General features: G+C 38.1%; 1 protein-coding gene across 12 annotated transcripts in view; it reads left to right on the forward strand.

The window, feature by feature from the left end:
• The window catches only part of TAF1 (TATA-box binding protein associated factor 1), an 84,150-nt gene that overhangs the window by 39,835 nt on the left and 18,138 nt on the right, over nt 1-26,177 (forward strand). For all 12 annotated transcript variants that reach the window (XM_045051356.1, XM_004000620.6, XM_019823954.3 and 9 more), the window contains exons 30-32: nt 1,544-1,666; nt 2,906-2,998; nt 3,081-3,165. In XM_045051356.1, coding sequence (XP_044907291.1) covers nt 1,544-1,666; nt 2,906-2,998; nt 3,081-3,165 — 301 coding nt within the window. The remainder of the gene's footprint in view (nt 1-1,543; nt 1,667-2,905; nt 2,999-3,080; nt 3,166-26,177) is intronic.

The raw sequence follows: 26,177 nt of genomic DNA on the forward strand, positions 1-26,177 counted from the left end.
GAGGGAATGTAATAGAAGGAAGAGTAGAGAAATGTGAGAGTAGTAGATCTTTAGTATGTTAGAGAAGAAGGGACGTTAGAAATCATATAATCCCTTTTTTTTGTAGATGGAGAAACTGAGATCCATAGAAGGAAATTACTTGCCCTGGGCATTATGGTTATTAAGTAGTATAGCTAGGATTGAAATCTAGAACCCACATAACTTTAGAAAGGGCCAAGGAAAGTAAATTCCCAAGAAGTCAGAGCTAAGAGACTGCGTTTTGGCAGAGAGGACCTTTAATTTTTAAGAGATTATCTATATTCCATTTTTTTACCCCCCCCCCAATTGGTACCTTTATAAGCTTACAAAAATGGAAGTATGATTATGATGTTAATACTGAAGTAGACATTTCATAAAAGAGGATAATCAGACGGCTGATAAACACGGAAAGATTCCCAAATTGATCGATCATTGGGAAAATGCAAATTTAAACTAGGATTAGATACTATTACATGCCCACCAGAAAGGCTAAGCTTTGAAAAGACTAAAAAATAATTTAAGAAACTGACAGTAGTAAGTGTTGATGAGGATGTGGAGCAATTGGAACACAAACTTATTCCCAGTATAGTCTGAAATGAATTTATTGGATTAGCTCCCCTTACGTAAAAGTCACTAATCAGCAATATGTCCAGTGTTTTCAGCAACAGTTTTACAGCAAAAACAATGTGATAGTAAAACCTAACTTGGTGAAGGTGTTTTTGTTGTGGGAACTAGGCTATCAATTCCCAGGGATGTATATTTTGGTAATCTATAAGAATAGATGATAGAATACCTAAAGGATCGATTAGTACATCCCTTTTGATCCTCTTAGTAGAATATCATTTCTCTTCTCTGAAATTTCTGCCTGGAATTGAACTTGACAGTTTATTTTTTATTTTTTTTTATTTTTTTTCAATGTTTTTTATTTATTTTTGGGACAGAGAGAGACAGAACATGAACGGGGGAGGGGCAGAGAGAGAGGGAGACACAGAATCGGAAACAGGCTCCAGGCTCCGAGCCATCAGCCCAGAGCCTGACGCGGGGCTCGAACTCACGGACCGTGAGATCGTGACCTGGCTGAAGTCAGACGCTTAACCGACTGCGCCACCCAGGCGCCCCTGAACTTGACAGTTTAAAGTTAGACTTTTTGAGAAACTTAACAGAAGACCATCGGGGAAGAGAAGGGAAAAAAAATAGTTACAAACAGAGAGGGAGGGAGGCAAACCTTAAGAAACTCTTAAATACAGAGAACAAACTGAAGGTTGATGGGGGGTGGGGGGCGGGGAAAGTGGGTGATGAGCATTGAGGAGGGCACCTGTTGGGATGAGCACTGGGTGTTGTATGGAAGCCAGTTTGACAATAAATTATATTAAATAAATAAATAAGTAAATAAATAAATAAATAAAATAAAGTTAGGTTTTTTTTGGGCAAGGGCAGTAGGCGACTGAACCATAAATTATCCATAATTTTCTGGGTGATTATACCTCAAGGAAACCTGTTTTTCCTTTGCTTTGTTTCATATCAGAAAGAAGACAAATTGGCTCGTTTAGAGAAAGCTATCAACCCCTTGCTGGATGATGATGACCAAGTGGCATTTTCTTTCATTCTGGATAACATTGTCACCCAGAAGATGATGGCAGTTCCAGATGTAAGTGGTCTCTGTGCTAAATATTGTGAAGATAGTACAGAAGGAAGGGACAGGAGGATGTATGTTTATGTATGTTGGGGAGTCTGCAAGGTAGTGTTTATAAATTCAAACTGGCGTATAATTAAAAATTTTTTTTCAACGTTTTTTATTTATTTTTGGGACAGAGAGAGACAGAGCATGAACGGGGGAGGGGCAGAGAGAGAGGGAGACACAGAATCGGAAACAGGCTCCAGGCTCCGACCCATCAGCCCAGAGCCTGGAACAGGGCTCGAACTCATGGACCGCGAGATCGTGACCTGGCTGAAGTTGGACGCTTAACCGACTGCGCCACCCAGGCGCCCCAGGCGTATAATTTAAAAAACTGACCTTTTTGCTGTATGAGTGCTTTATCATTAAAATCAGAGGCCAGGAGGGGCGCCTGGGTGGCTCAGTCGGTTGAGCGTCCGACTTCGGCTCAGGTCATGATCTCATGGTTTGTGAGTTTGAGCCCCGCATCGGGCTCTGTGCTGACAGCTCAGAGCCTGGAGCCTGCTTCTGCTTCTGTGTCTCCCTCTCTCTCTGTCCCTAACCCAGTCACATTCTGTCTCTGTCTCTATCAAAAATAAATAAACATTAAAAAAATAATAATAATAAATAAATAAAATCAGAGGCCAGGAATCTGCAGGTATAGAGAGATTTTCTCTTCCTGTTGCTGACATTCAGTATTTGAAAGCTCCCAAATAGCCCTGGAGAGAAATCAGGATGCCAGCTAATGGGAGTCTTTGAATTGAAAGGTGCTTCTTGACAAATGACAGTTTATTAATTATCCACTGTTTATTGTCTTGTGTTTGTTTGTTTTGTCTTTTGCAACTTTATGGCAGGGCTACCACGTTGACTGTATGAGAATCATTTGGTAATGATTCTCCCTTAGGAGTTCTGAACTCAATCTCCTTTTGTGTTGTGGGCACATGTTATATATGTGTTAATGCTATAAAACTTCTGGAGGGGAGTAGGGAATAAGAAGTTTTAACTGTGAGTATAGAACAAAAGTTCTTACACTATCAGGGCATAGTAATCCTTAAAGAAATCCAAGAACCCCTTAAATTATATATGGAGTTTTGTGTGAATGTGTGTCTTTCTGGGAAAAGTGGTTCATAGCTTTTGTTGGAGCGTTAGGCAAATGTGTGACCCAATGAAGGTTGAGAGTCTCTGGTATAAAGAATGGTTTCCATTTCATTTCTTATGCTTTGTGTTTTCTAGTCTTGGCCATTTCATCACCCAGTTAATAAGAAGTTTGTTCCAGATTATTACAAAGTGATTGTCAGTCCAATGGATTTAGAGACTATACGTAAGGTGAGTGATTTGATCTAAAATGTGTTTTTAGAATCAAGTAACTTTGTACATGAATCTGAGTCCCTGGTTCTTTTAATCACAGAATATCTCCAAGCATAAGTACCAGAGTCGGGAAAGCTTTCTCGATGATGTCAACCTTATTCTGGCCAACAGTGTTAAGTATAATGGTGGGTATTTGTCCTTTTTTAAATTTCTTTCCATCTATCTATCCATCCAGTTTTAGTTAGCATTATTAAAATTTAATTGTATGAACAATTAATTAGCCTTGAACAGTGATAGCAGACTTAGTCAACTGACTTACTCTCCTTTTTTTTTTAAGCAGGCACATATTTCAATGTGTTTTATAAAGTCTGCTAATAACTTTTAATGAAAAAGCAAGGTACATTTATTTTTAAACTTTGGAAAGCACAGAAACATGAAAAGAGAATAAAAATTAAAAGGATATTACTTTGGGCTTTGAGCCATCACTGCTTTCCAAGAGATAGGAAAATTCACCTATGCCCTAGGCCCTTAGATGGAGCTTAAGGAAATGTATGACTGGAGGCCATAGTGAGCTTCCTTAGAGCATAGAGTTTTTGGTCAGTACATGACCTGATAATATATGTCAAGCTAGTTACTTCTTTTTCTTTATTAATTTTCTTAACATTTATTTATTTTTGAGAGAGAGACAGACTGCAAATGGGGGAGGGGCAGAGAGAAAAGGAGACACAGAATCTGAATCAGGCGCCAGGCTCCGAGCTGTCAGCACAGAGCCCAACGCGGGGCTCAAACCCACAAACTTCAAGATGGTGACCTGAGCTGAAGTTGGGCGCTCAACCAACTGAGCCACCCGGGGGCCCGCTAGTCACTTACTTCTGTGCTGACTACTTAATCTGGTAGGAAAGACAATCCAAGTGATGGAGACTGTTAAAATGCAGGTCGATGAGGTCTGTATTAGAAAGACTACAAAGCACACTAGAGGAGCAAAACGAACACCTTTGCCTAAGGGTTAGAAAAGGCTTTATAGATAAGCTAATAGATTTTCAAATGACTTGCTTGTTAAGTAAACATTGATTAAGCATCTAATATGTGCTGGCACTGATAGATGCTACAAATATAAAATCAACATAGTCATGATTCCTGCCCCCACATTGATTAGAGTTTAGTTGGGGCAACAAAAAAGAAAATTTATAGAAGCTAAATATTATGCTAGATGTATGCACAGAGTGCCAAAGGGACACAGACAGGATATCTACACCAAGAGTATGATTAGAGGAAACTTTCTGGAAAAGAGTTTTCTTAAGCTGATTTCTAAAGGATCAGTAGAGTTCACTAAGCAAAGAATGTGGAGGAGAAAACATTCCAGGCAGAGAACAGTAGTATGTAAAGACACAGAGGCCTGAAATTATATTAAATGGGCTTAAGAGACAAATCGTTGGGGTTGCAGTCACCTGTGCATGTTGGTGAATGACTGGTTTTATGTAGAAGTCTCTAGGAATCAAATCCTAGAGAGCCTTGTGTGTGCCATATGTCACACTTAAGAAATTTTTTTTAAGTTTTTATTTATTTATTTTTGAGAGACAGAGCAGGGGAGGGGCAGAGAGAGAAGGACAGAGAGAGAATCCCAAGCAGGCTCCATGTTGCCAGCACAGAGCCAGGTTTAGGGCTTGAACTCACAAACTGTGAGATCATGACCTGAGCCGAAACCAAGAGTCAGATGCTGAACCGACTGAGCCACCGGGGTGCCCCTAAAGAGATTTTACTTTACCTTAAATGGAAAGACATTGAAGAATTAAGCAGTGAAATGATGATCTCCTATAACTTCTTAAGCAAAAAAGAAGAGGAAGCTAAGGGCGTTTGAGAGAATTACCTAGCATACTGAGGTTTGAACTGAAAAATCCACATGACTGTGTGACTTTGCTGCAGCAGTATTCAGCAGCCTAACTAGTGTGGCTGTACATTTGCTAGATAGGAGGGACAGAGAATTGAAGGCGGGAGGTCGAAGGAAGGGACAACCAGAGAGATGAGAAAATGGGCATAGAGAAGAGAATGTTCAATACCAGGGAGGAATGAGAGAACAGGGTGAGTTCAGAGAGCTATACTTGACCAGAACCTGTATGTATATTATTAAGCGAAGTGGTAGGACATGATCCTTCCATTTTTGTTCCATCTGGGTTGGTTTAAAAGCATCAACTTTCTCCGTTGTGCTCATTGGAAATCGGAGTGGAAATGCCTTTTGTCAGGTTAGTTATCTCTCCATTATTGTCTTCTAAAAACACTTAAAGCTCATCAGCCATAATTCTGGTAAAAAAGAAGTGTTTAGGTTCACAGATGTCTAAAAATGATTGTAATAAGTGATAAGCAAGAGTGTTCTAGAAAGCCTCTGTGGCCTTGATGATGGCTAGCTTAAGATATAAGGTAGATTTTAAAAGGAGTTTATGTAAGGCAAAAAGAAAAACCCAGAAGATGCTAAGTGACAAATGAACAGAGGGCAGATGGACAGATCACAGAACACTGACATTAAATAGCTAATGAACATGAATATTCAGTTGCACCCAGTAATCAAAGAAATACAAATTGAAACAGAGGGAGGTACCTTTTTTCCACCTATTCAATTAGCTCAATTTTTTTTTAATGTTATTTGTTTTGAGAGAGAGAGCATGTGCACATGAGCAGGGGAGAGGCAGAGAGACAGAGAGAGAGAGAGAATCTCAAGCAGGCTCTGCACTGTCAGCACAGAGCCCGACATGGGGCTGGATCTCAAACTGTGAGGTCATAACCTGAGCTGAAATCGAGAGTGGGACACTCAACCAACTCCAACTGAGCCACCCAGGCACCCCTCAATTTTGTTTAATGCAAGTATTCAATGCTAGTGAGGCGGGTACCCTCACATACTGCTGTTGGCAGTATAAGCTTGTAAGACATTTCTGGAAAGCTCTTTGGCAGCATTTAGAGACTAAAAAATAGTTAAGAGAGCAGACTTTATAATCATTTTCCCCACCCGCATCAACCCTCAGTTTGTTCTCTTTAAGGGTCTCTTATGGTTTGCCTCCCTCTCTCTTTTTATCTTATTTCTCCTTCCCTTCTCCTGTGTTCATCATGTGAGTTTGAATATTGGTCCCACCATTTAATAGCAGTGTGACTTTGGGTAAGTAACTTAGCCTTTGCTTTCCCATCTGTAAAATGGGAATAATAATGGTACCTTCCTCAGAGGACTATTGAGAGGGTTAAATAAAATAATGCATGTAAGTGTTTAATGTACGTGCATGGCATACACAACATGGTATAACAACCTGCCCTAATCAGAGCTGTAGACAAAGATATTCCTGATCGTGTTATTTATATTAAAGAGAAATAACCTGAATGGTTAATGTAGAGGGAATGATTAGTTATTGTGCCATCAGTATGATGGGTTATTATATAAAGATTGAGAACTCTTTTTTAAAAGAAATTAAAGACAAAAGTGCTTACAATGTTAAGTGAGAAAAGCAGAGCACAAAACTTATTTCATCTCAGTTACACTTTTAAAAAAGTGCATATATATAGGAAAAACTGGAAGGAAACACATCAAATGTGTTAATAGTGGTTATTTCTGAGATGTAGGATTAGGATTTTCTTTGTTTTCATCTTTTGTATGTTTTCCAAGTTTTCTACTAGTATGAAAAGGCAGGAAACTCTTCCTAGAGGTTTTTGAATTTTCAGGGATGATGATTATAGTAGCTAATTAAATATTCAGCACCTCTCCTCCTGTGCCAAGCTGAATAGTCAGGTAGAGAAGGGTGGGGAAGAAGTTCCAGGAAGAGAGCACAAACAGAAAAGTAGGTGAGAGTGCCTTGGATAGAGAAGTGCAAATAGTTGAGTTTGGCTAGGGTAAAGACTAGGAGCTACTTTTGGTAAGAGAGGAGTTTTTCAAGATAGATGGGGCCAAATCACAAAAGGCCTGGTGTGTCACATTAAGCTTTTAAAAAGGAAAGAGGATCATAGCAGATATTTTAGCAAGATCATTCTAGAAGCTATCTAAAGAACAGATAGGAGGGGAATTAGATATAGAGACCCATAGAGAAACTGTTGACAGTAGTCCAAGTTAAAAATATTGAGGGCTTGAGCCATGATAAGTAGCCATAAGAATGGAAAGGTGGGGACAGATTGTAGAGATATTGTGGAGGTAGAATTGATATCTTCATAAGTGGTTGGAAGTTGGGGATGTTGGGTAAAGGGCAGGGAGAATTCAGGATGTTGCCAAGTGCTCATTTGCTCTTGGGTGAAAACAGAAATGGATACAAACTTTTTAAAGGACTGTCAATGTTCATCGCCTTTGATCAGTTTCACCTCTAGGGAATGCTCCACACAGGTTTGCAAAGGCATGTGTATAGATACACATATATTTATAATTGCAACATCATCCAGTTGACCCTTGAACAACATCAATTTGAACTGTGCAGGTTCACTTATACACAGATTTTTTTACAGTAGAGTATTCTAAATGTATTTTCCTTATGATTTTTAAAAATTTATTCCCAAGTTAGTTAACATACAGTGTAGTCATGGTTTCAGGAGTAGAACCCAGTGATTCATCTGTTACATAAGACATCCAGTGCTCATACCAACAAGTGCCCTCAATGCCCATCACCCATTTTCCCCACCCGCATCAACCCTCAGTTTGTTCTCTTTAAGGGTCTCTTATGGTTTGCCTCCCTCTCTCTTTTTATCTTATTTTTCCTTCCCTTCTCCTGTGTTCATCTGTTAAGTTTCTCAAAGTCCACATATGAGTGAAATCATGTGATACCTGTCTTCTCTGACTGATTCACTTAGCATAATACCCTTATGATTTTCTTAGTAGCATTGTCTTTTCTGCAGCTTACTTTATTGTAAGAATACATTATGTAATACATATGACATACAAAGCATATGTTAATCAACTGTTAATGTTATCAGTAAGTTTTTCAGTCATCAGTAGTTAAGTCTTTGGGGAGTCAGAAGTTATAAGCAGATTTTTGATTGCACAGGATATAGGCACCTCTAACCCCTGTGTTCAAGAGTCAACTGTAATTGCAAAAACATGGGAGCTCTTTGATTTTCTAACAGTAGGAAATCAGTGAAGTAAATGACGGTACCTGTATATGGTGGAGTACTGTTTAGCTATCAAAATGGTAGATTAGCTAATAAGGTATATTTGTATATGCTGCTATGAAAATGTATTCAAGATGTATTGTTGAAAAATAGGTAACTTGACAGTATATACAGAAGAGGTTGCAAATTCAGATCTTATAAAGGCGAGATAAGTATGAATGAAATGGGCTCAAAAGCAACCAATGAACCGGAGAGCACATACTCATCTAAAGGAATCAGTCACTATTTAGCTTGTTTGTTGCCATAGAATAGAATTACTAGGGGTGCCTGGGTGGCTCAGTCGGTTAAGCATCCGACTTCGGCTCAGTTCGTGATCTCATGGTCCGTGGATTTGAGCCCTGTGTCAGGCTCTGTGCTGACAGCTCAGAGCCTGGAACCTGCTTTGTCTGTGTCTCCCTTTCTCTCTGTCCCTCCCCGTTTACGCTCTGTCTCTCTCTCAAACATAAATAAAAATAGCGAAAAACATTTAAAAAAAAGAATAGAATTACTAAAGGGAGAGATGGAGGATAATTTTCACTTTGTGCGTGTTTGTGCTTAGATGTTTGAAGTTTTTTGTTTTTTGTTTTTTTAGAGTTTATCCAGAGAGAGAGCGAGCATACGCACAAGTCAGAGAGAGGCAGAGAAAGAGGTGGGGAGAGAGAGAATCCCAAGCAGGCTCTGTACTTGTGCAGAGACTGGTGCGAGGCTAGAATTCACGAACTATGAGATCATGACCTGAACCGAAGTCAGATGCTTAACTGACTGAACCACCCAGGCGTCACAGATGTTTGAATTTTTGTAATTGAGCACACAATACTTTGTAATAAAAAAAAAATTCCACTTTTGGAAGGTTGGATAAATCAGATGACATCTAGAATTCTGACCTGACCAGTTATGGTGGTGCCAGTGGTTTAATATAGGAAATAAAGGAGGAGCGGTTTGGGAGAAAAAGTGGTTGAGTTCAGTTTGGGGTGTGTTGTATTGAGGAAGAGCATCCAAGTGAAGACTTAGTAGTAGTTAGCTATATACATGTCTGAAGCTCAGAAGGGAAGTCATTACTGTAAATATGGATATTTTTTCAGAGCGGCATGTGAAAGTATAAGTAGATGGAGCTCAAATAGAGACTGCAGTATATTCCTTGAACCCCTCTGATGCTGTATGTAAAATATGGTTGTATTTTTTTTCCAGGTAGAAAAACCATAGTTTTATCAGATTACTAAAGTTGTATGTGACCCAGAAAAGTTAAGAGCCATTGTTTAGTTGAGAGAAAATGTAGGAGGAGAAGAGACTTGACAAATTCCAGCCTTTAAGGGATCAGGTAGAGAATACTGGGGAGTGGCCAGAATCAAAGAAGGAAAAACAGAAGAGAGTAAAGACCTGGAAACCCAAGAGGAGGAGAATGGCCGACAGGTCAGGTGCTACAGAGAAGACCAAAGAGGGTGGTTGTTAGAAGAGTTGTTTCAGTGAGGTAGTAGAATCAAAGCCAGACTGCAGAGGATATGAATGAATGGAAAGTGAGGAAATAGAAATTTGCCTATGAAGGGAAGAGGGAAGACTGTAATCAGTATGTGGAAGGGGATGAAAACATTTGGACAAGGGACCTTTGTATAGGTGAAAAAAAAAGAAAATTAAGGATATGACAGGAGGTCCTTATAGAAGGTGGGAAGATACACATTGAGAAAGTTTCTGCCCAGTAGCCTCTTATTTTTTCTACTAAGTAGGAAACAGGGTTGTCTGCTGACAGTGGGTGAAGTGATGGAAGAAGGAATTTGAAGAGAAGTGTTGATAAGGGTTTGAATCATCTGTTGTAGGAAACTTGAAAAGTAGCTGACTAGGGACATTTTAGAACTGTTGAGGAGCCTTCAAGGGTCCAGCTGATGTTGGAGACCATTCATTTTTATAGTAGCAGCAGTTGGCACAGTTGTGTAATTGTTGGGGAACTGGGAAGGCAGATGATAGATTTGATTCAGGATTCAGATTTTTTTTTCTAGATGTGTTGGAAAGATTGGGAACTGAAGGTATTCAACAAGGAAAAAAAAAGTTGAAGTTCGAGCTTCTCAAACTTTGTCACCAGAAGACCCTTTATAGCAGCAGATTTATTATGTTTTATCTTTAAAAGTTAATCAGATTTTGCATTTGACTTATCTGTTTTCACATGTTTCATTCACATTTCTTACCAAATTATTTTATATCATCCCCCTACATCTATCTTCAAGTACAATTACTGATGAAGGGAGATATACCATATTATATACATGTTACCTTATTTTTTATTTTTGCTAATTTTTAAGTTTATTTATTTTGGTGGGGGAGGAACAGAGAGAGAGAGAGAGAGAGAATCCCAAGCTGGCTCTGCACTGCCAGCACAGAGCCCGATGTGGGGCCCAAACCCACGAAACGGTGAGGTAATGCCCTGAGCTGGAACCAAGTTGGATGCCCAACCAACCGAGCCACCCAGGTTCAATTACCTTATTTTTTAAAGCATGGGAGCTGATGAGGGAGGAAACTAAAGCCAAGAGAGGCTTGATAGATTGGGAAATAGGAATTAATGAGCTTATAAGTTTCCTTGAGGTCAGAGAGAATAAAAAAACTGGACAGATAAAAGGCTGTGATAAGAAAGTGGGATATTGGAATTGAAACTTTCAGAAGTGAATCTGTTTTCAGTAAAGATAGCATTCTGTATATAGCCTTGGATATGTTTGGCTAGAGTGGAGGTGCAAACCTTTGGCATGAAATTTACAAGGATTTTGGATGGATAGTACATGAGGACATTAGAGTAACCTACCATGATGGGGAAGGATTTGGAGCCAAGAGGAAGACTCTGCTGCCAGGTGTGTAGGTCCTTGGTGAATGTGAGTGAGTTTGTGATGGTGAGTAGAGCTCTCAAACTCAGGTGGCCTGCAGGGGTCAGGCAAGTAATGTAAATGAGTGCAGTAGGCCAGGTGTGGATTGTAGTGAACTAAAAGAGTACATATTCCATCTAAAGAGGCATGTACTTCATTTGATTGTTGTCCTAAGGAAATGAGCATATAATAACAATGTTGCTAGGTAATCTTAATTTTTCAAGAGAAGCTGAAAATGTGGATTTTTGTGTGCGACATTTCCCAATTTTTATGTATTTTCAAATAATTTAAAATTGTTTTAAAAAATTCTCTGGGCCAAACAAAAACATCTATTTGTAGGCCAAGTCTGGCTCCAAGACAGCTGGTTTTCAACCTCTGGCATAGTAGAGAACAAGTCTTAAAATAGGGGAGATTTTTTTCCCATGGGGGAGTAAATAAGGATTTGGCAGCAGTAGTGAACAGTCTAGAAGGCTGACTTTTCCCCCTCTGAAACCAATGGATAAGAGTATAAGAATCTTCCGAGTAGGGCTGTGAGGGTTAGTGGTGTCATGTGATACAAAATGCGACATCTTTTGTACTAAAAGGACATCAGTCATCTAGTTGAAGACCACTTACGAGGTGTTTCCTACTATCCGGTACCATACACCAAATAATACTTCTATTTAAAATTTTGTTTGTTTGGTATGATTTCAACATGCTTCTGTTTTTAATTAATAGTAATAGAGTCCATGAGGGTCTATTCCCTAAAAAATTTACTAACCACGGTTAGTAGAATGGTATATCTAGTTAACATTATCTTGACTCTTTCCATTCAGATCCTTCACACATAATATCACACTACATATAAGCATATTTTTGTAGCATTTTATATAACTTTATCACCTTATCCTATATTATCGTGTGTGTGTGTGTGTGTGTGTGTGTGTGTGTGTGTGTGTGTAATATGTGTATATAAGGTATATAGCCATGCTGAGGTTAGGGTTATTAGGGGACAAGTAACACTACATATAAAACTGCACCTGGAAGGGTACAGGACATGTCAGAAGACTGTCTAGTAGTTAAGCAGTGGTGATGGACTACACCCTAATAATAGAGGTTAAGCCCTTAGGCCTTCCACATGCCATGTAGGTACTGAATCAACCTCAGAGCCTCTCTTTCTGTTCAAGTAATATTTGAAAAGAGTATTAATAATCAGGGAAACCCAAAACTTGGGATTGGAGCTATTTGTGGTAGTCTCAGAAGGCATACAGCACTCCATGTCTGTGAAAGAAGAGGGGCATGTAGATCAAGAAATCCCTTCTGGGGGAACCTGGGAGGCTTAGCCGGTTGAGTGTCCAATTTTGACTCAGGTCATAATCACAGCTCATGAGTTCGGGCCCTGTGTCGGGCTCTGTGCTGACAGCTCGGAGCCTGGATCCTGCTTCGGATTCTGTGTCTCCCTCTCTCTGCCCCTCCCCCACTTGCATGCACACACGTACACATGCACGTTCTCTCTCAAAAATAAACAAACATTAAAAAAAAGAAATCCCTTCTGAGAAACACAACCCAAACTTGTATAAAACTGTAAGGTCCTAAGTTGTTGATAGAGGTGTTAGTACTTAGTGTTCGGTTGAATTTGAAGTGAACTGCATAGTCTGTTCCATTAGGTAATGCCAAGCTATTCATGATATTTCTTTTCCCAAAGAATTTCCTAGCAAGTTACTCCTCTAGTGCTCTCCAAACCAAAAATCAACTCTGATGAGAAGCCATCTTCAGGGTAGGCCTAGGATAAGTAGATCCTGTGTCCTAAAACCTGAGACCCTGAAGGTTTAGAATGCTCAGTGGGACCCTACAACCTAGATAAGATATAAGATAACTTTACAAAAAACAAAAACAAAAAAAACCCACAAACACCTGGGAAGGTTTTCTTTCTACTTTTGTTTAATTCCCAACCCTGTGTGAGCTCTGATAGTTCTGTTTATAGGACCCTTTGTGGAATCTCATCCTATACATGTGGAGGTTAGTATTCAGCCAAAGACTCAAGGGAGCCTCTTTGCAGATCTTAACTTATTTTTCTGTGGAGCTCCCTCCTCTCTGGTTCTACCCTGCAGTTTCCAGCTGTCTTCGCCTCAGAAACCAATATTCGTCTGTGTCGCCTTGTGAGACTGCTGTGCCTTGCGTGGGTAGAAAGTAGAAAGCCACGGCCAATTATAGAGCCCACCTCCTTTATTTCGCTTCTCCCAGCGATCATAGTCCCACACTTCCTGTTGGTCAGTGTTTGAAAACAGTAGTTTCAGAGCAGGCCACTAGCAGTTCTTCCATCTGGAAGGTCTTTTAATTTTGTTTGTGGTGTTTTCTGACATAGAGTAACTTACTTTTTTATTTTTATTTTTTATTTTTTATTTAAAAATTTTTTTTCAACGTTTATTTATTTTTGGGACAGAGAGAGACAGAGCATGAACGGGGGAGGGGCAGAGAGAGAGGGAGACACAGAATAGGAAACAGGCTCCAGGCTCTGAGCCATCAGCCCAGAGCCTGACGCGGGGCTCGAACTCACGGACTGCGAGATCGTGACCTGGCTGAAGTCGGACGCTTAACCGACTGCGCCATCCAGGCGCCCCAATAACTTACTTTTTTAAATTGATGTGTAATTAATATACAGTGTTATATTAGTTTCAGGTATACAATATGATTCAAACAGTTCCATACATTCTTAGGGCTTATCAAGATAAGTGTGCTCTGTAATCCCCATCACTCCATCCCCAAACGCCTCTCCTCTGGCGACCACCAGTTTGCTCTCTGTATTTAAGAGTCTGTTTGTGTCTTTTTTCTTTGTTCTTTTGTTTCTTAAATTCCACATATGAGTGAAATCATATGGTGTTTGTCTTTCCCTGACTGACTTGTTTGCCTTAGCATTATACTCTCTAGTGCCGTCCATGTCGTTTCAAATGGCAGGATTTCACTCTTTTTGAGGGCTGAATACTATTCCATTGTATCTATATACTACCGTCTCATTTATCTACCTATGGATGGACACTTGGGTTGCTTCCATATCTTGGCTATTCTAAATAATGCTGCAATAAATATAGGGGTGCATGTATCTTTTCAAATTCGTGTTTTCATTTTCTTTGGGGTCAATAGACACATGAAAAGACATTACTAAACCTGATGTTTCCCTGATGGAAATGCAAATCAAAACCACAATGAAATATCACCTTACACATGTCAGAATATCTAAAATCAAAAACATAAAAAATATCAAGTGTGTTGGTGAGGATACGGAGGAAAAGGAACCTTCATGCACTGTTGGTGGGAATGCAAATTGGTGCAGTCATTGTGGAAACAGTAATGGGGTTTCCTCAAAAAATGAAAATAGAATTATCATATGATCCAGGAATTCCACTACTAGGTATGTACCCAGAGAAAATGAGGAACTTCCTTTTTTTGTAGTTATATTTTTCAGTCTTTTCCTTTAGGATTTTTATCTTTGGTTATACTTGTTTAAAAGATCTCCCCTACCCCTAAGATACCCAACTGTATTCTCTTCTAATACATATCATATTTTAAATTTTTGAATGTTTATTGACTTAAAAAAATAGATTCTATGGTATAAGGTAAATATCTAACTTACTTTCTCTTCCAAATGATTAGCCAAAGGGTCCTAAGTTCTATTTATGGAATAGTCTATCCTTTCCTACTAAATGAAATGATACCTTTATCATATGCTGAATTCTTATGTATTCTTGAACCTATTTGGAGATTTTCTATTGTCTTTTATTTGTTTGTCTAATCTGCACTATTACACCAGATAGTATCACTGTGATCATCACTCAGACTTTATAATTTTAAATTCCTTGTCTTTCTTGGCTCAATTATTAAAGAAACTCCAAGATAATTTTTGTTAGATTCTAACTTGACCCCAAGTAAATAAATAGTATTGAAATCTTATTTAATGTATGGATTAAGTTGGAGAGCGTGTGTATCTTTATAATACTACATTTCTGTTTCTTCATTTATTCACATTCTTTTTACTCCCTCAACAAAGGCTTCTAGTTTTCTTTGGATAATTTCTAGGTATCTTTAATTTATTCCCACACATATATTTTATAGTTTTTGTTGCTATTGAGCATCTTTTTGTTGTTGTAAAGTTTATTCCTAGGCAATTTAAAAGTTTTGCTGCTATTGTACATATGCTGTTTTTCCCCTAACTGGTTATTAATTCTGAAGTTTTCAGTCAGTTTGAATATGAGTAGATGATTCAGTATTATTCATAGGTTAATACAATGCTTAGTATTTATATTTCCATATACTAGTTTCTAAGTCTGTCCTATGAGACTACTCTGTAAAGTTTGGCCAGTAATAAATAAAAACGCTCTTTTTTATCTGTCAATGACCTTCCTTAGATTGGGGCAAGATATAAATATTCCTATGTGAAGGTTAAGTCTCTCACATCATTGAAGAGAATAAAATCACTCTCAACCCTGCTTCAGCCTCTTGCTGCCTTTCTTGCTCTTCCTCTTCTTCACAGCCAGACTTCAGTTTTGTTTTTGGTTTTTGTTTTTGTTTTTATTGTGGTAAAATGTACACAACATAAAAATCTTGCCTTTTAAACCATTTTTAGATGTACAGTTCAGTGGCATTAAGTATGTTCAAAATGTCGTGCAACCATCACTGCTACCCGTTTCCAGAACTTTTTCATCATCCCAAACAGAAACTCTATATCCATTAAACAATAATCCTGTTCTCCCCTTCCCTCAGCCCTTGGCAACTTCTGTTCTACTTTCTGTCTGTGAATTTGCCTCTTCCAGGTACTTCATGTAAGGTAAATCAGTACATAGAATACTTGCCCTTTTGTGTCTGGCTTATTTCATCAAGGTTCATCCATGTTGTGTAGCATGATCACTTTTTTTTAATGAGTACGTAACGTTTCTCTCCTTTTCTTTACCTACCATTCATGCCTCATTCAGCCTTAACCTGGCTTCTGCCTGTCCAACATACCAAGTGAATAGGATCACATGATTGCCAGATACAGCTGGCACTTTTTAGTCGTTTTCTTGGCATCACCCCAGTATTGGACATCACTGATCATTCCTTTCTTGAAACTGTATTATAATCATTGGCTTCGTAACTTTTTAAAAATGTTTTATTTATTTTTGAGAGAGATCGAGAGAGAGACAGTACGAGCGGGGGAGAGGCAGAGAGAGAGGGAGACACAGAATCTGAAGCAGGCTCCAGGCTCCAAGCTGTCAGCACAGAGCCCGACGCGGGGCTCAAACTCGTGAACTGCAAGATCATGATGTGAGCCGAAATCGGACACTTAACCAACTGAGCCACCCAGGCACCCCGTGTATTATAATCATTGACTTCACAACTTTTAGCCTTTATATTGCTCCTACCTGTTAGATCATTCCTTTACCATCTCCTTTGCTGAATGTTCCTCTGCCTGTTCCTCTAACTTCAGCCACCTCTTTCCTGATAAATCTCAGTTTTATTCTGAGTGAAGGTCTGTGTACCCATCCCCCTGCTGAACATTTCCGCTTGGATGTCCCAGTGGAACTTCAGACATCCCTCACACTGAACGTTCTTCTGTCCTTCTCTATTCTAGCTGTTCTCCCTTCATCCTTTATTCAACTCAGTCCTTCACTATTTCCAGTCTGGGTTTAATGGGGGCACTAATGTCACCCAGTAGCTGCACCTAGAAACCTCAGGGTTATTTTTAATTCTTTCCCTTGAAGAATTCTCCAACTTCCAATATATCAGTAAAGCCCTCATTGTATTTTGCCTGGAGTATAACAGCAAATAGTTACCTGGCTAACGTTCCAGCCTCTAGACTTATTAACCTAGCATTCACATTCTTGTCGGATGGACCTCTTTTTTAAAAGATAAAAAAAAATTTTTTTATAAAAGGTCAAACAATATGGAAATATATAAAATTTAAAAATTAAAGCTTCTGCCTACCCTCCTAATCCCATCTGCCATAGTTTGACAGTAAAACAGAGGTAACCATTTTAGCATATATCCTTATATATCTTTTCTATGTTTTTTTTTCTTCCATGCTTTTTTTTCCTGTACTTACACAAAGCATGTTTAATAAATTACACATAGTTTTTAAAAATTTATTTTTATAAGAATTGCCATTTTTACAAAGAATTATTTTGTAAGTTGCTCTTTGCTAATAAATATATTGTGATTTTTTTGAAATAATTTTAGATTCAAGAAATTACAAAAATAGTACAGAGCCTCGTGTACCCTTCACTCAGCTTCTGCCAGTGGTGACATCTTAACGTAACTTTAGTTCATTATCAAAATCAGGAAATTGGTTTGGTACATTACCATTAACTAGGTTTCAGACCTTATTCAGTTTGCACTTAAAAAAAATCTATATTGTGTGTGTATGTACAGTCCCATGCAGTTTTATGCCGTCATGTAGCCACTACTGTTCTATTACTACCAGAAAACTTCCCAAAACTCTCTTTGTATCTGCATCCCCCTACGTGTACCTACCACTGTCTTGTCCCTTGGCAACCTCTTATCTATTCTTCATCTTTATAGTTTGGACATTTGAGCATGTTAACATAAAAAATAACACTTTTTGAGATTGACTTTTTCACTAAGCTTATTTCCCTTGAGATCTCTTTTAATTGTTGTATGTATCAGTAGTTCATTTCTCCAAATTGCTGAGTAGTGTTCCATTGTGCCACAGTTTGTTCAACCATTCACTCATTGAAAGACAGGTTTCCCGTATTTTGTATTGTAAATAAAGCTGCTGTGAACATTTGTGTACAGGGTTTTAGGTTTTGTATTTTCATTTCCCAGGGATAAATGCCCAAGAGGATGATGGTAAACATATGTTTAGGTTTGTAAGAAACTGCCAAACTCTTTTCCAGTGTGTCTGTACCATTTTGCATTCACAAGCAATATATGAATGATCTCTTTAGTATTTAGTATGATCACTGTTTTTTTTTTTTTTCATTTTAGTCATTCTTTAATTTCACTGAGGTTTTACTTTGCCTTTCCCTAATGGCTGTTGATGTTAAACATCTTTTCATATGCTTACGTGCTATCCATATATTTTCTTTGTTGAGGTATCTATTCATTTCTTTGCCCCAGTTTTAATTGTTCTGTTTTCTTATTAATGAGTTTTGAGGGCTCTTTATATATTTTAGGTACTTGCTCTTTATTAAATGTAAGACTTTTAAAATTTGCATTTTTAAAAATAAAACCAAAATTTTTTTGAAGTATAGTTGACATGTTCTGTTAGTTTCAGGTTTATAACATAGTGACTCAATTCTATACATTACACAGTGCTCACCATGATAAGTGTGTAGTCACCACCTCTCATCGTAGAACGTTATTAAATATTATTGGCTGTATTCCCGATGCTATACTTTTTATCCCTGTGACTTATTTATAACAGTGTTGGCAAAGATGTGGAGAGAAAAGAACGCTCATGCAGTGTTAGTGGGAATTTAATTGGTGCAACCACTGTGGAAAACAGTAAGGAGGTTTTTCGAAAAGTTAAAAATAGAAATACCATAGAATCCAGTAATTCCACTGCTGGGTATTTACCCAAAGAAAATGAAAACACTAATTTGAAAAGACACACGGACCCCTGTGTTTCCTGCAGTGTTGTTTACAATAGCCAAGGTATGGAAGCAACCTAAAGTACCCATCAGTAGATGAATGGATCATGTTAGATGTACGATTGACAAAGATTTTTCTCCCAGTCTGTGTTGTCTCAGTCTTTTGACACTATCTTTGGAAGAACAGAAATGTTTAATTTTAATGAAGTCCAATTTGTCAATTTTTTTCTTTTATGGAGTACACTTCTGGTATAACTCTAAGAAGTCTGCTTAACCCCAGGTCACAAAGGTTTTCTCTCATATTTTCTTTTCAGAGTTTGTAGTATCAGTGTTTCACATCTAAATCCATAATCCACTTTGAATTTTTGTATGTGATAAGAGGTTTTGGTTGAGTTTCATTTTGTTTTGTCTGTGGATGTTCAGTTGTTGCATTTCATTTGTTGAGAAGGCTATCCTTTCTCCATTGAATTGCTTTCCTTTCTCCATTGAATTGCTTTGAGCACCTTTATTAAGAATCAGTTGAGGGGCGCCTGGGTGGCTCAGTCGGTTGGGCGGCCGACTTCGGCTCAGGTCAAGATCTCACGGTCCGTGAGTTCGAGCCCCGCGTCGGGCTCTGTGCTGACCGCTCAGAGCCTGGAGCTGTTTCAGATTCTGTGTCTCCCTCTCTCTGACCCTCCCCCGTTCATGCTCTGTCTGTCTCTGTCTCAAAAATAAATAAACGTTAAACAAAAATTAAAAAAATAAAAGAATCAGTTGAGTGTCTGGGTCTATTTCTGGATTTATTTTTTTAAGTTTATTTTGAGAGAGAGACAGAGAGAGTGCTGTTTAGGGACAGAGAAAGAGGGAGAGAGAATCCCAAGCAGGCTCTGCACTGTCAGCACAGAACTCGATGTGGGGCTCAAACTCACAAACCGCGAGTTCGTGACCTGAGCCAAAACCAAGAGTCGGCCACTTAACTGACTGAACCACCCAGGTCCCCCTACTTCTGCATTTATTTTGTTCCGTTGATCTATGTATCTATCCCTCTGCATTGTACCATGATTACTGTAGCTATATATATCTATCTATCTATCTATCTATATATATATACACACACACACACACACACGTACACACACACACACATACACACACACATATATATATATATAGTAATTCTTGTCATCAGGTAGATTAATTCCTCTCACTTTATTCTTTTTTTTTAATTTTATTTTTTTAAAATTTACATCCATTAGCATATAGTGCAACAATGATTTCAGGAGTAGATTCCTTAGTGCCCCTTACCCATTTAGCCCATCCCCCCTCTCACAACCCCTCCAGTAACCCTCCGTTTGTTCTCCATATTTATGGGTCTCATCCGTTTTGTCCCCCTCCCTGTTTTTATATTATTTTTGTTTCCCTTCCTTTATGTTAATCTGTTTTGTCTCTTAAACTCCTCATATGACTGAAGTCATACGATTTTTATCTTTTTCTGACTAATTTCACTTAGCATAATTCCCTCTAGTTCCATCCACGTAGTTGCAAATGGCAAGATTTCATTCCTTTTGATTGCTGAGTAACACTTCATTGTATATATATATACCACATCTTCTTTATCCATTCATCCATCAATGGACATGTAGGCTCTTTCCATACTTTAGCTATTGTTGATAGTGCGGCTATAAACATGGGGGTGCATGTGTCCCTTTGAAACAGCACACCTGTATCCCTTGGATAAATGCCTAGTAATGCAGTTGCTGGGTTGTAGGGTAGTTCTATTTTTAGTTTTTTGAGATACCTCCATACTGTTTTCCAGAGTGGCTGCACCAGCTTGCATTCCCATATTTTTTTTTTTAATGAAAGGGAAGTTTGTGTTTGTGTTCAACAAGTAAAAGGAATGAGGTAAAATATTTAATTCATATTCCAGTAGATTGAATTGTAGGAGACCTTACAATATATTATGTAACAGGCAGTATTAACTATTTAAAATAATAAAGATTTACATCAGTTTAATAACTTCAGAGAGGTTATTTTTTTTAATGCATTATAGGCAAACATGAGGTACCTAGAATGGTCTCGAGACATCACCTTAGGGATGGGGAGACTGTCTTGGAAATGGACATGAGGAGCCTCCAGAAATCTCCCCCAGTTCCAGGGCCATACTTGCAAAGTGGTGAGAGAGAACCAAATGCCCCTTTAGAGGGCTGTGGACATAAATCCCAAGGGAGTGGAGGCCAGGGAAAACTTGGGTACAGGTAGTTGCAGAAGTTTCTGGAAATAAGCAGGAAAGCTTGAAGACCTGCATGCTTTGCTGATGTCTGATAACAGCCTAGGGAGCTCTAGCTTTACCAGTGGATAAATTTGTTTGATCATTTTATATACTGTTTCCTTTCATGTCATCTTTCTCTTGTCCTGTTCAGCTTCTTCTCTTCAGTGTATACTCCTGTTCATAAGCTGAAATTCTTACTCTTACTGTATTTCATATTTTTTGTTAATCATTGACAGTTTCCTACTGCTCATTTTATTAACCACACCGTCACTGTTTCCTCTGTTGCCTCTTCTGTTCAGACTCCTGTATCTTTCATTTATAATCTGCCTTCACAAATAGATTTTTAATCCTGTTTCCTCTTGTCTTCATCCCTAATGTGTGTGTATTTTTTGTCTTCTCTATCATCTTGATGTTCATTGCCTTCTATTCCTTATCCAATTCATTCATCATTTATTCAGGTTTTTATTTTTCCACCTTCCAGTATTTAAATCCTTTTTTCTCTTTCCAAATTAATTACTTTCCTTTATTCATCTCTTAATGTTTCCACTCTAAAATATTTTGAAAATTATTCTATTTTAATAATATTCAAGGATATTCGTACTTTTTCTCTTTATTCAGTCTCCCACACTCCCATCTTTTGTTTTTGTTACTGTGAGTTCCTTTTTTTTCTCTATCATGTCCACTTTTCTTTCCTCCTTACTTCCTCTGTCCTCACAACTGTTTTGTTGCTTAAATCTTTGATTTTTTAAAAAATTATTTATTTTTTAATTTACATCCAAGTTAGTTAGCATATAGTGCAACAATGATTTCAGGAGTAGATTCCTTAGTGCCCCTTACCCATTTAGCCCATCCCCCCTCCCACAACCCCTCTGTTTGTTCTCCATATTTAAGAGTCTCTTATGTTTTGTCCCCCTCCCTGTTTTTTATATTATTTTTGTTTCCCTTCCCTTATGTTCATCTGTTTTGTCTCTTAAAGTCCTCATATGAGTGAAGTCATTATGATATTTGTCTTTCTCTAATTTCGCTTAGCATAATACCCTCTAGTTCCATCCACGCAGTTGCAAATGGCAAGATTTCATTCTTTTTGATTGCCAAGTATTACTCCATTGTATATGTATATATATATATATATACACCACATCTTCTTTATCCATTCATCCATGGATGGACATTTGGGCTCTTTCCATACTTTGGCTATTGTTGATAGTGTGGCTATAAACATGGGGGTGCACGTGTCCCTTCAAAACAGCACACCTGTATCCCATGGATAAATGCCTAATAGTGCAATTGCTGGGTCGTAGGGTAGTTCTACTTTTAATTTTTTGAGAAGCCTCCATACTGTTTTCCAGAGTGGCTGTATCAGTTTGCATTCCCATCAGCAGTGCAAAAGAGATCCTCTTTCTCTGCATCCTCGCCAACATCTGTTGTTGCCTGAGTTGTTAGTTAGCCTAAATCTTTGATTTTTTAAAAATGTTTTTAATGTTTCTTTATTTTTGAGAGACAGAGACAGAGTGTGAGTGGGGAAGAGTCAGAGAAAGAGGGAGACACAGAATCTGAAGCAGGCTCCAGGCTCTGAGCTACCAGCACAGAGCCCAACATGGGGCTTAAATTCACAGACTGCGATATCATGACCCGAGCCAAAGTCAGATGCTTAACCAACTAAGCCACCCAGGATCCCCTAAATCTTTGATTTTTAATTCATGTTTCCATTTTTCCATTTACTGTAATAACTTATCTTTCTCCTTCTTGGTATATTTTGTTTTTTTTCATTTCTCTATTTCCATTGCTCTGCCATCCAGTTTCTGTCACTTGTAAGGGCTTTCTGATATTTAGGTTACATGAATTTATATCTAAGTTTTAAGACTTTTTGTTATTCCTATTAGGGAGGAAATCCTTTTCCTCTACCCCCTTATGTTGGGTATGGAGGCATGCAACCCAAGCTGACAAAAGAGTTGAATGGGAGATAAACCCCAAATTTATTCATGTGTCTGTGGGAGTTCACAAAAGTGTAGCTCTTGAATAGCTAAGATCAAGAGCTTATGCACCTAACTTCTAAAAAAAATGGGAAGGGGAAGAAAGGGCTTCTGTGGGAAGAACAAATTGGTTTCTAGGGGAACAAACAGAAGATAAGAAAAGTTTGTGATGATTATTGTCTATGCAGGTGTGAGTGGTATTTTCCATTGTTCTCAAGCTGCCAGTGAAGGGAATTTGTAAGTGTCATTCCCAGAAGTTTCTACTTTTAGTAACATAGGGGAAGCACCTAGCAGGCTTTCCCTGCACCTGCATCTGTTGAATCTCGAATGTCTTAAGGTTAAAGTAATCTTCTGAGAGTCAGCTGGGTCCCCACAATCCTATCTAATTGTTCTGGTAGCAGTTTCTTACTTAGAAAACCAATGCTTCTAAATGAAAACTTCTTTTTTCTTGATTTCCTAAAATCCCTAATTTAATGTTTTCTCATTCTTGACATATATCCTAATATATTTTCTATTTCTTGTTAGGATTAACTTTTTCCATAATCCTTTTTGCACCTGTGCCTTTTTTTTTATTTGCACAATTTTCTTTAGGTTCTTGACTGCCCTCACTTGCTTTCTTTTTGTCTTTTCCTACTCATTCTGTTCAGCTCATTTCCTGGCTGAGATGGCACTACCTTTGTTCTCTCCTGTTCTGTTCTTAGTTGCACTTGTACCTTCACATTCTTTGTCCCTCCCTTTTCTTTTCCATTTTGATTAACCATTGTCTCCTGATTTTAATTCTCCTTCACATTTATCTTAAACATTCTCTTCAATACAGCCTTGTTTTTCTTATTTCTTAGTTCTTCATCCTCTTCTAATCTAACAAGATTTTAGAAACAACTTGTCAAGCTCAATGTAACAAAAGGGTATAGATTTTGTTGGAAATTGTGTTGAATTTTAAATATTGGTGAGGACTGTCACTTTGTGATGTAGAGTATTAGGATTTATAAATGTTCTATGTAGAATATTTTCTTTCTTAACAGTGTTCAACAGATTTGTACAATTTTACCCAAGAAATTCTTGCACAAATTTGAGATTATTTCATAGTATTATTATTACAAATCCTAAATTTTCTAAAATTACACTGCCTAAAGAAAATAACTTCCAAAATAATGAGATGTGTTACCACTTTAATACTTTTCTCTAGGGCTTTAAACTTATTTTGAGTGTTGACCATCTTATAATCAGTGAATAATGACAATTACATCTTTTCATTTTCTACAATGCTTATTCTTTTTTGTTTGTTTACCACATATATTAGGAGCTAAAATGCAATAAAACGTGTGGACATGATAGTTGGTATAGTTCTAACATTATTGATTTAAAAGAGCATTGGGCTTCATGATTTATTAGTTTTATGTTTATATTAGTTAACTACCTTGCATAAAGTCAATAATCTCCTTTATGTTTATAATATATTAAGGGCTTAAATTTTTATAATAAATGAATATTGAATATAAAAAATTATTTTTGAGAGAGCTCAAGTGGTGGAGGGGCAGCGAGTGGGGGACAGAGGATCGGAAGTGGGCTCTGCACTGACAGCACCAAGCCTGATGTGGGGCTCAAATCACAAACCCTGAGATCATGACCTGAGCCGAAGTCTGACACTCAACTGACTGAGCCACCCAGGCGCCCCCTCCCTTTATTCTTTCTATAAATTTTATTTTTCTTTTGCCTTCTTACTCATATTTTAGAGAAGTCTTTATATACATACAGAGAAGTCTTGCCAAGATTTTGATAAGAATTGAGGTAAACCTGGAGATCAGTTTTGGGGAAAATTGACATGGTTATTGATCCTGTCTTATTGTTCGTACGTATTAGATCTCTTTCATTCTTTTTAATGTATCCCATAGCATAGATATATGTATCAATTTATTTAACCATCCCCCCTGTTGGGTATTTAAAGTGTTTGTGTAATGCTGGCTTGCAAACCTCTTTTCACTATTTTTTTTTAAACGTTTATTTATTTCTGAGACAGAGAGAGACAGAGCATGAACGGGGGAGGGTCAGAGAGAGAGGGAGACACAGAATCGGAAACAGGCTCCAGGCTCTGAGCGGTCAGCACAGAGCCCAACGCGGGGCTCAAACTCACGGACCGCGAGATCGTGACCTGAGCCGAAGTCGGACGCCCAACCGACTGAGCCACCCAGGCGCCCCTCTTTTCACTATTTTTATATTTCATTGATACTGTGCACTTCTAGGGAGTATTTCTATAGGAAATTTTGATATATGTTCTAAAATTGTGTTCTAAAAAGCTGTACCTCTTCATAGTGAAAAACAACAGTGAGAATGCCTGTTCCCCTACAACTTCTACAACATCGGAATTATCAGTGTTTAAAAATCTTTACCAATGAAATTATTTCTGTAAATTCAAGTATATAACTGAAGTGAAATTTTTCCATCTTAAAAAATTACATGCTCCTTAAAAAAATCAAACCATACAGAATTATAAAAAGTGAAAAGGAAAAATCTTCCCATCTTTCTCCTTTTCCCCATCCCATTCTCTAGAGTGGCCACTGCCAGATTTGATGTGAAGCATCCTGGACCTTTTTCTATACATACATATACTTTTTTGACAAAAGAAATCACATATTTACATTTTGTTCTACAGTTTTATTTTTTCACTTGATAGTATGTTATGGACAATTTTTCATTCATGTAAGTATGTCATCTTGTTTAAGTGAAATCTATTTGTATATGACTCAAAGGAAAAAGAGCTAGGGGTGCCTGGGTGTCTCAGTCGGTTAAGCATCTGACTTCGGCTCAGGTCATGATCTCACAGCTCATGGGTTCAAACCCTGTGTCAGGCTCTGTGCTGACAGCACAGACAGAGCTTGGAGTCTGCTTCGGATTCTGGGTCTCCCTCTCTCACTGCCCCTCCCCCACTTGCACTCTGTCTCTTTTTCTCTCTCTCAAAAAATGAATAAACATCTAAAAATTTAAAGGAAAAAAGGGGTGCCTGCATGGCTCAGTCGGTTGAGCGTCTGACTTGGGCTCAGGTCACGATCTCACGGTTTGTGGGTTTGGGCCCTTCATGGGGCTCTGTGCTGACAACTCGGAGCCTGGAGCCTGCTTCAGATTCTGTGTCTCCCTCTCTCTCTGCCCCTCCCCCGCTCACTCTCTGGCTCTCTCTCTGTCTCTCAAAAATGAATAAATGTTAAAAAATTTTTAAATAAAAAATTAAAGAAAAAAGAGCTAAATGAATGTCATTATGAATGTTTCTGCAAAAGATACTGAAATTGAATTTCTACTCTAAAAAAAATATTCTGTGGCTGAAGGGAGAGGGAGATTGTCCAGTGGTCGCTGTCGTTTGAATTTTCATTTCTATGAGAATACTGCTTTGTTCAGGAATTCAATTTCTACTTAAAATTTGATAGGAAATATACGATGTCTATAACTTGCTAGCCCTCTTGTGTACTGTATTGA

This window comes from Felis catus, chromosome X (genome assembly GCF_018350175.1).
Source record: "Felis catus isolate Fca126 chromosome X, F.catus_Fca126_mat1.0, whole genome shotgun sequence".
NCBI lineage: Eukaryota > Metazoa > Chordata > Mammalia > Carnivora > Felidae > Felis > Felis catus.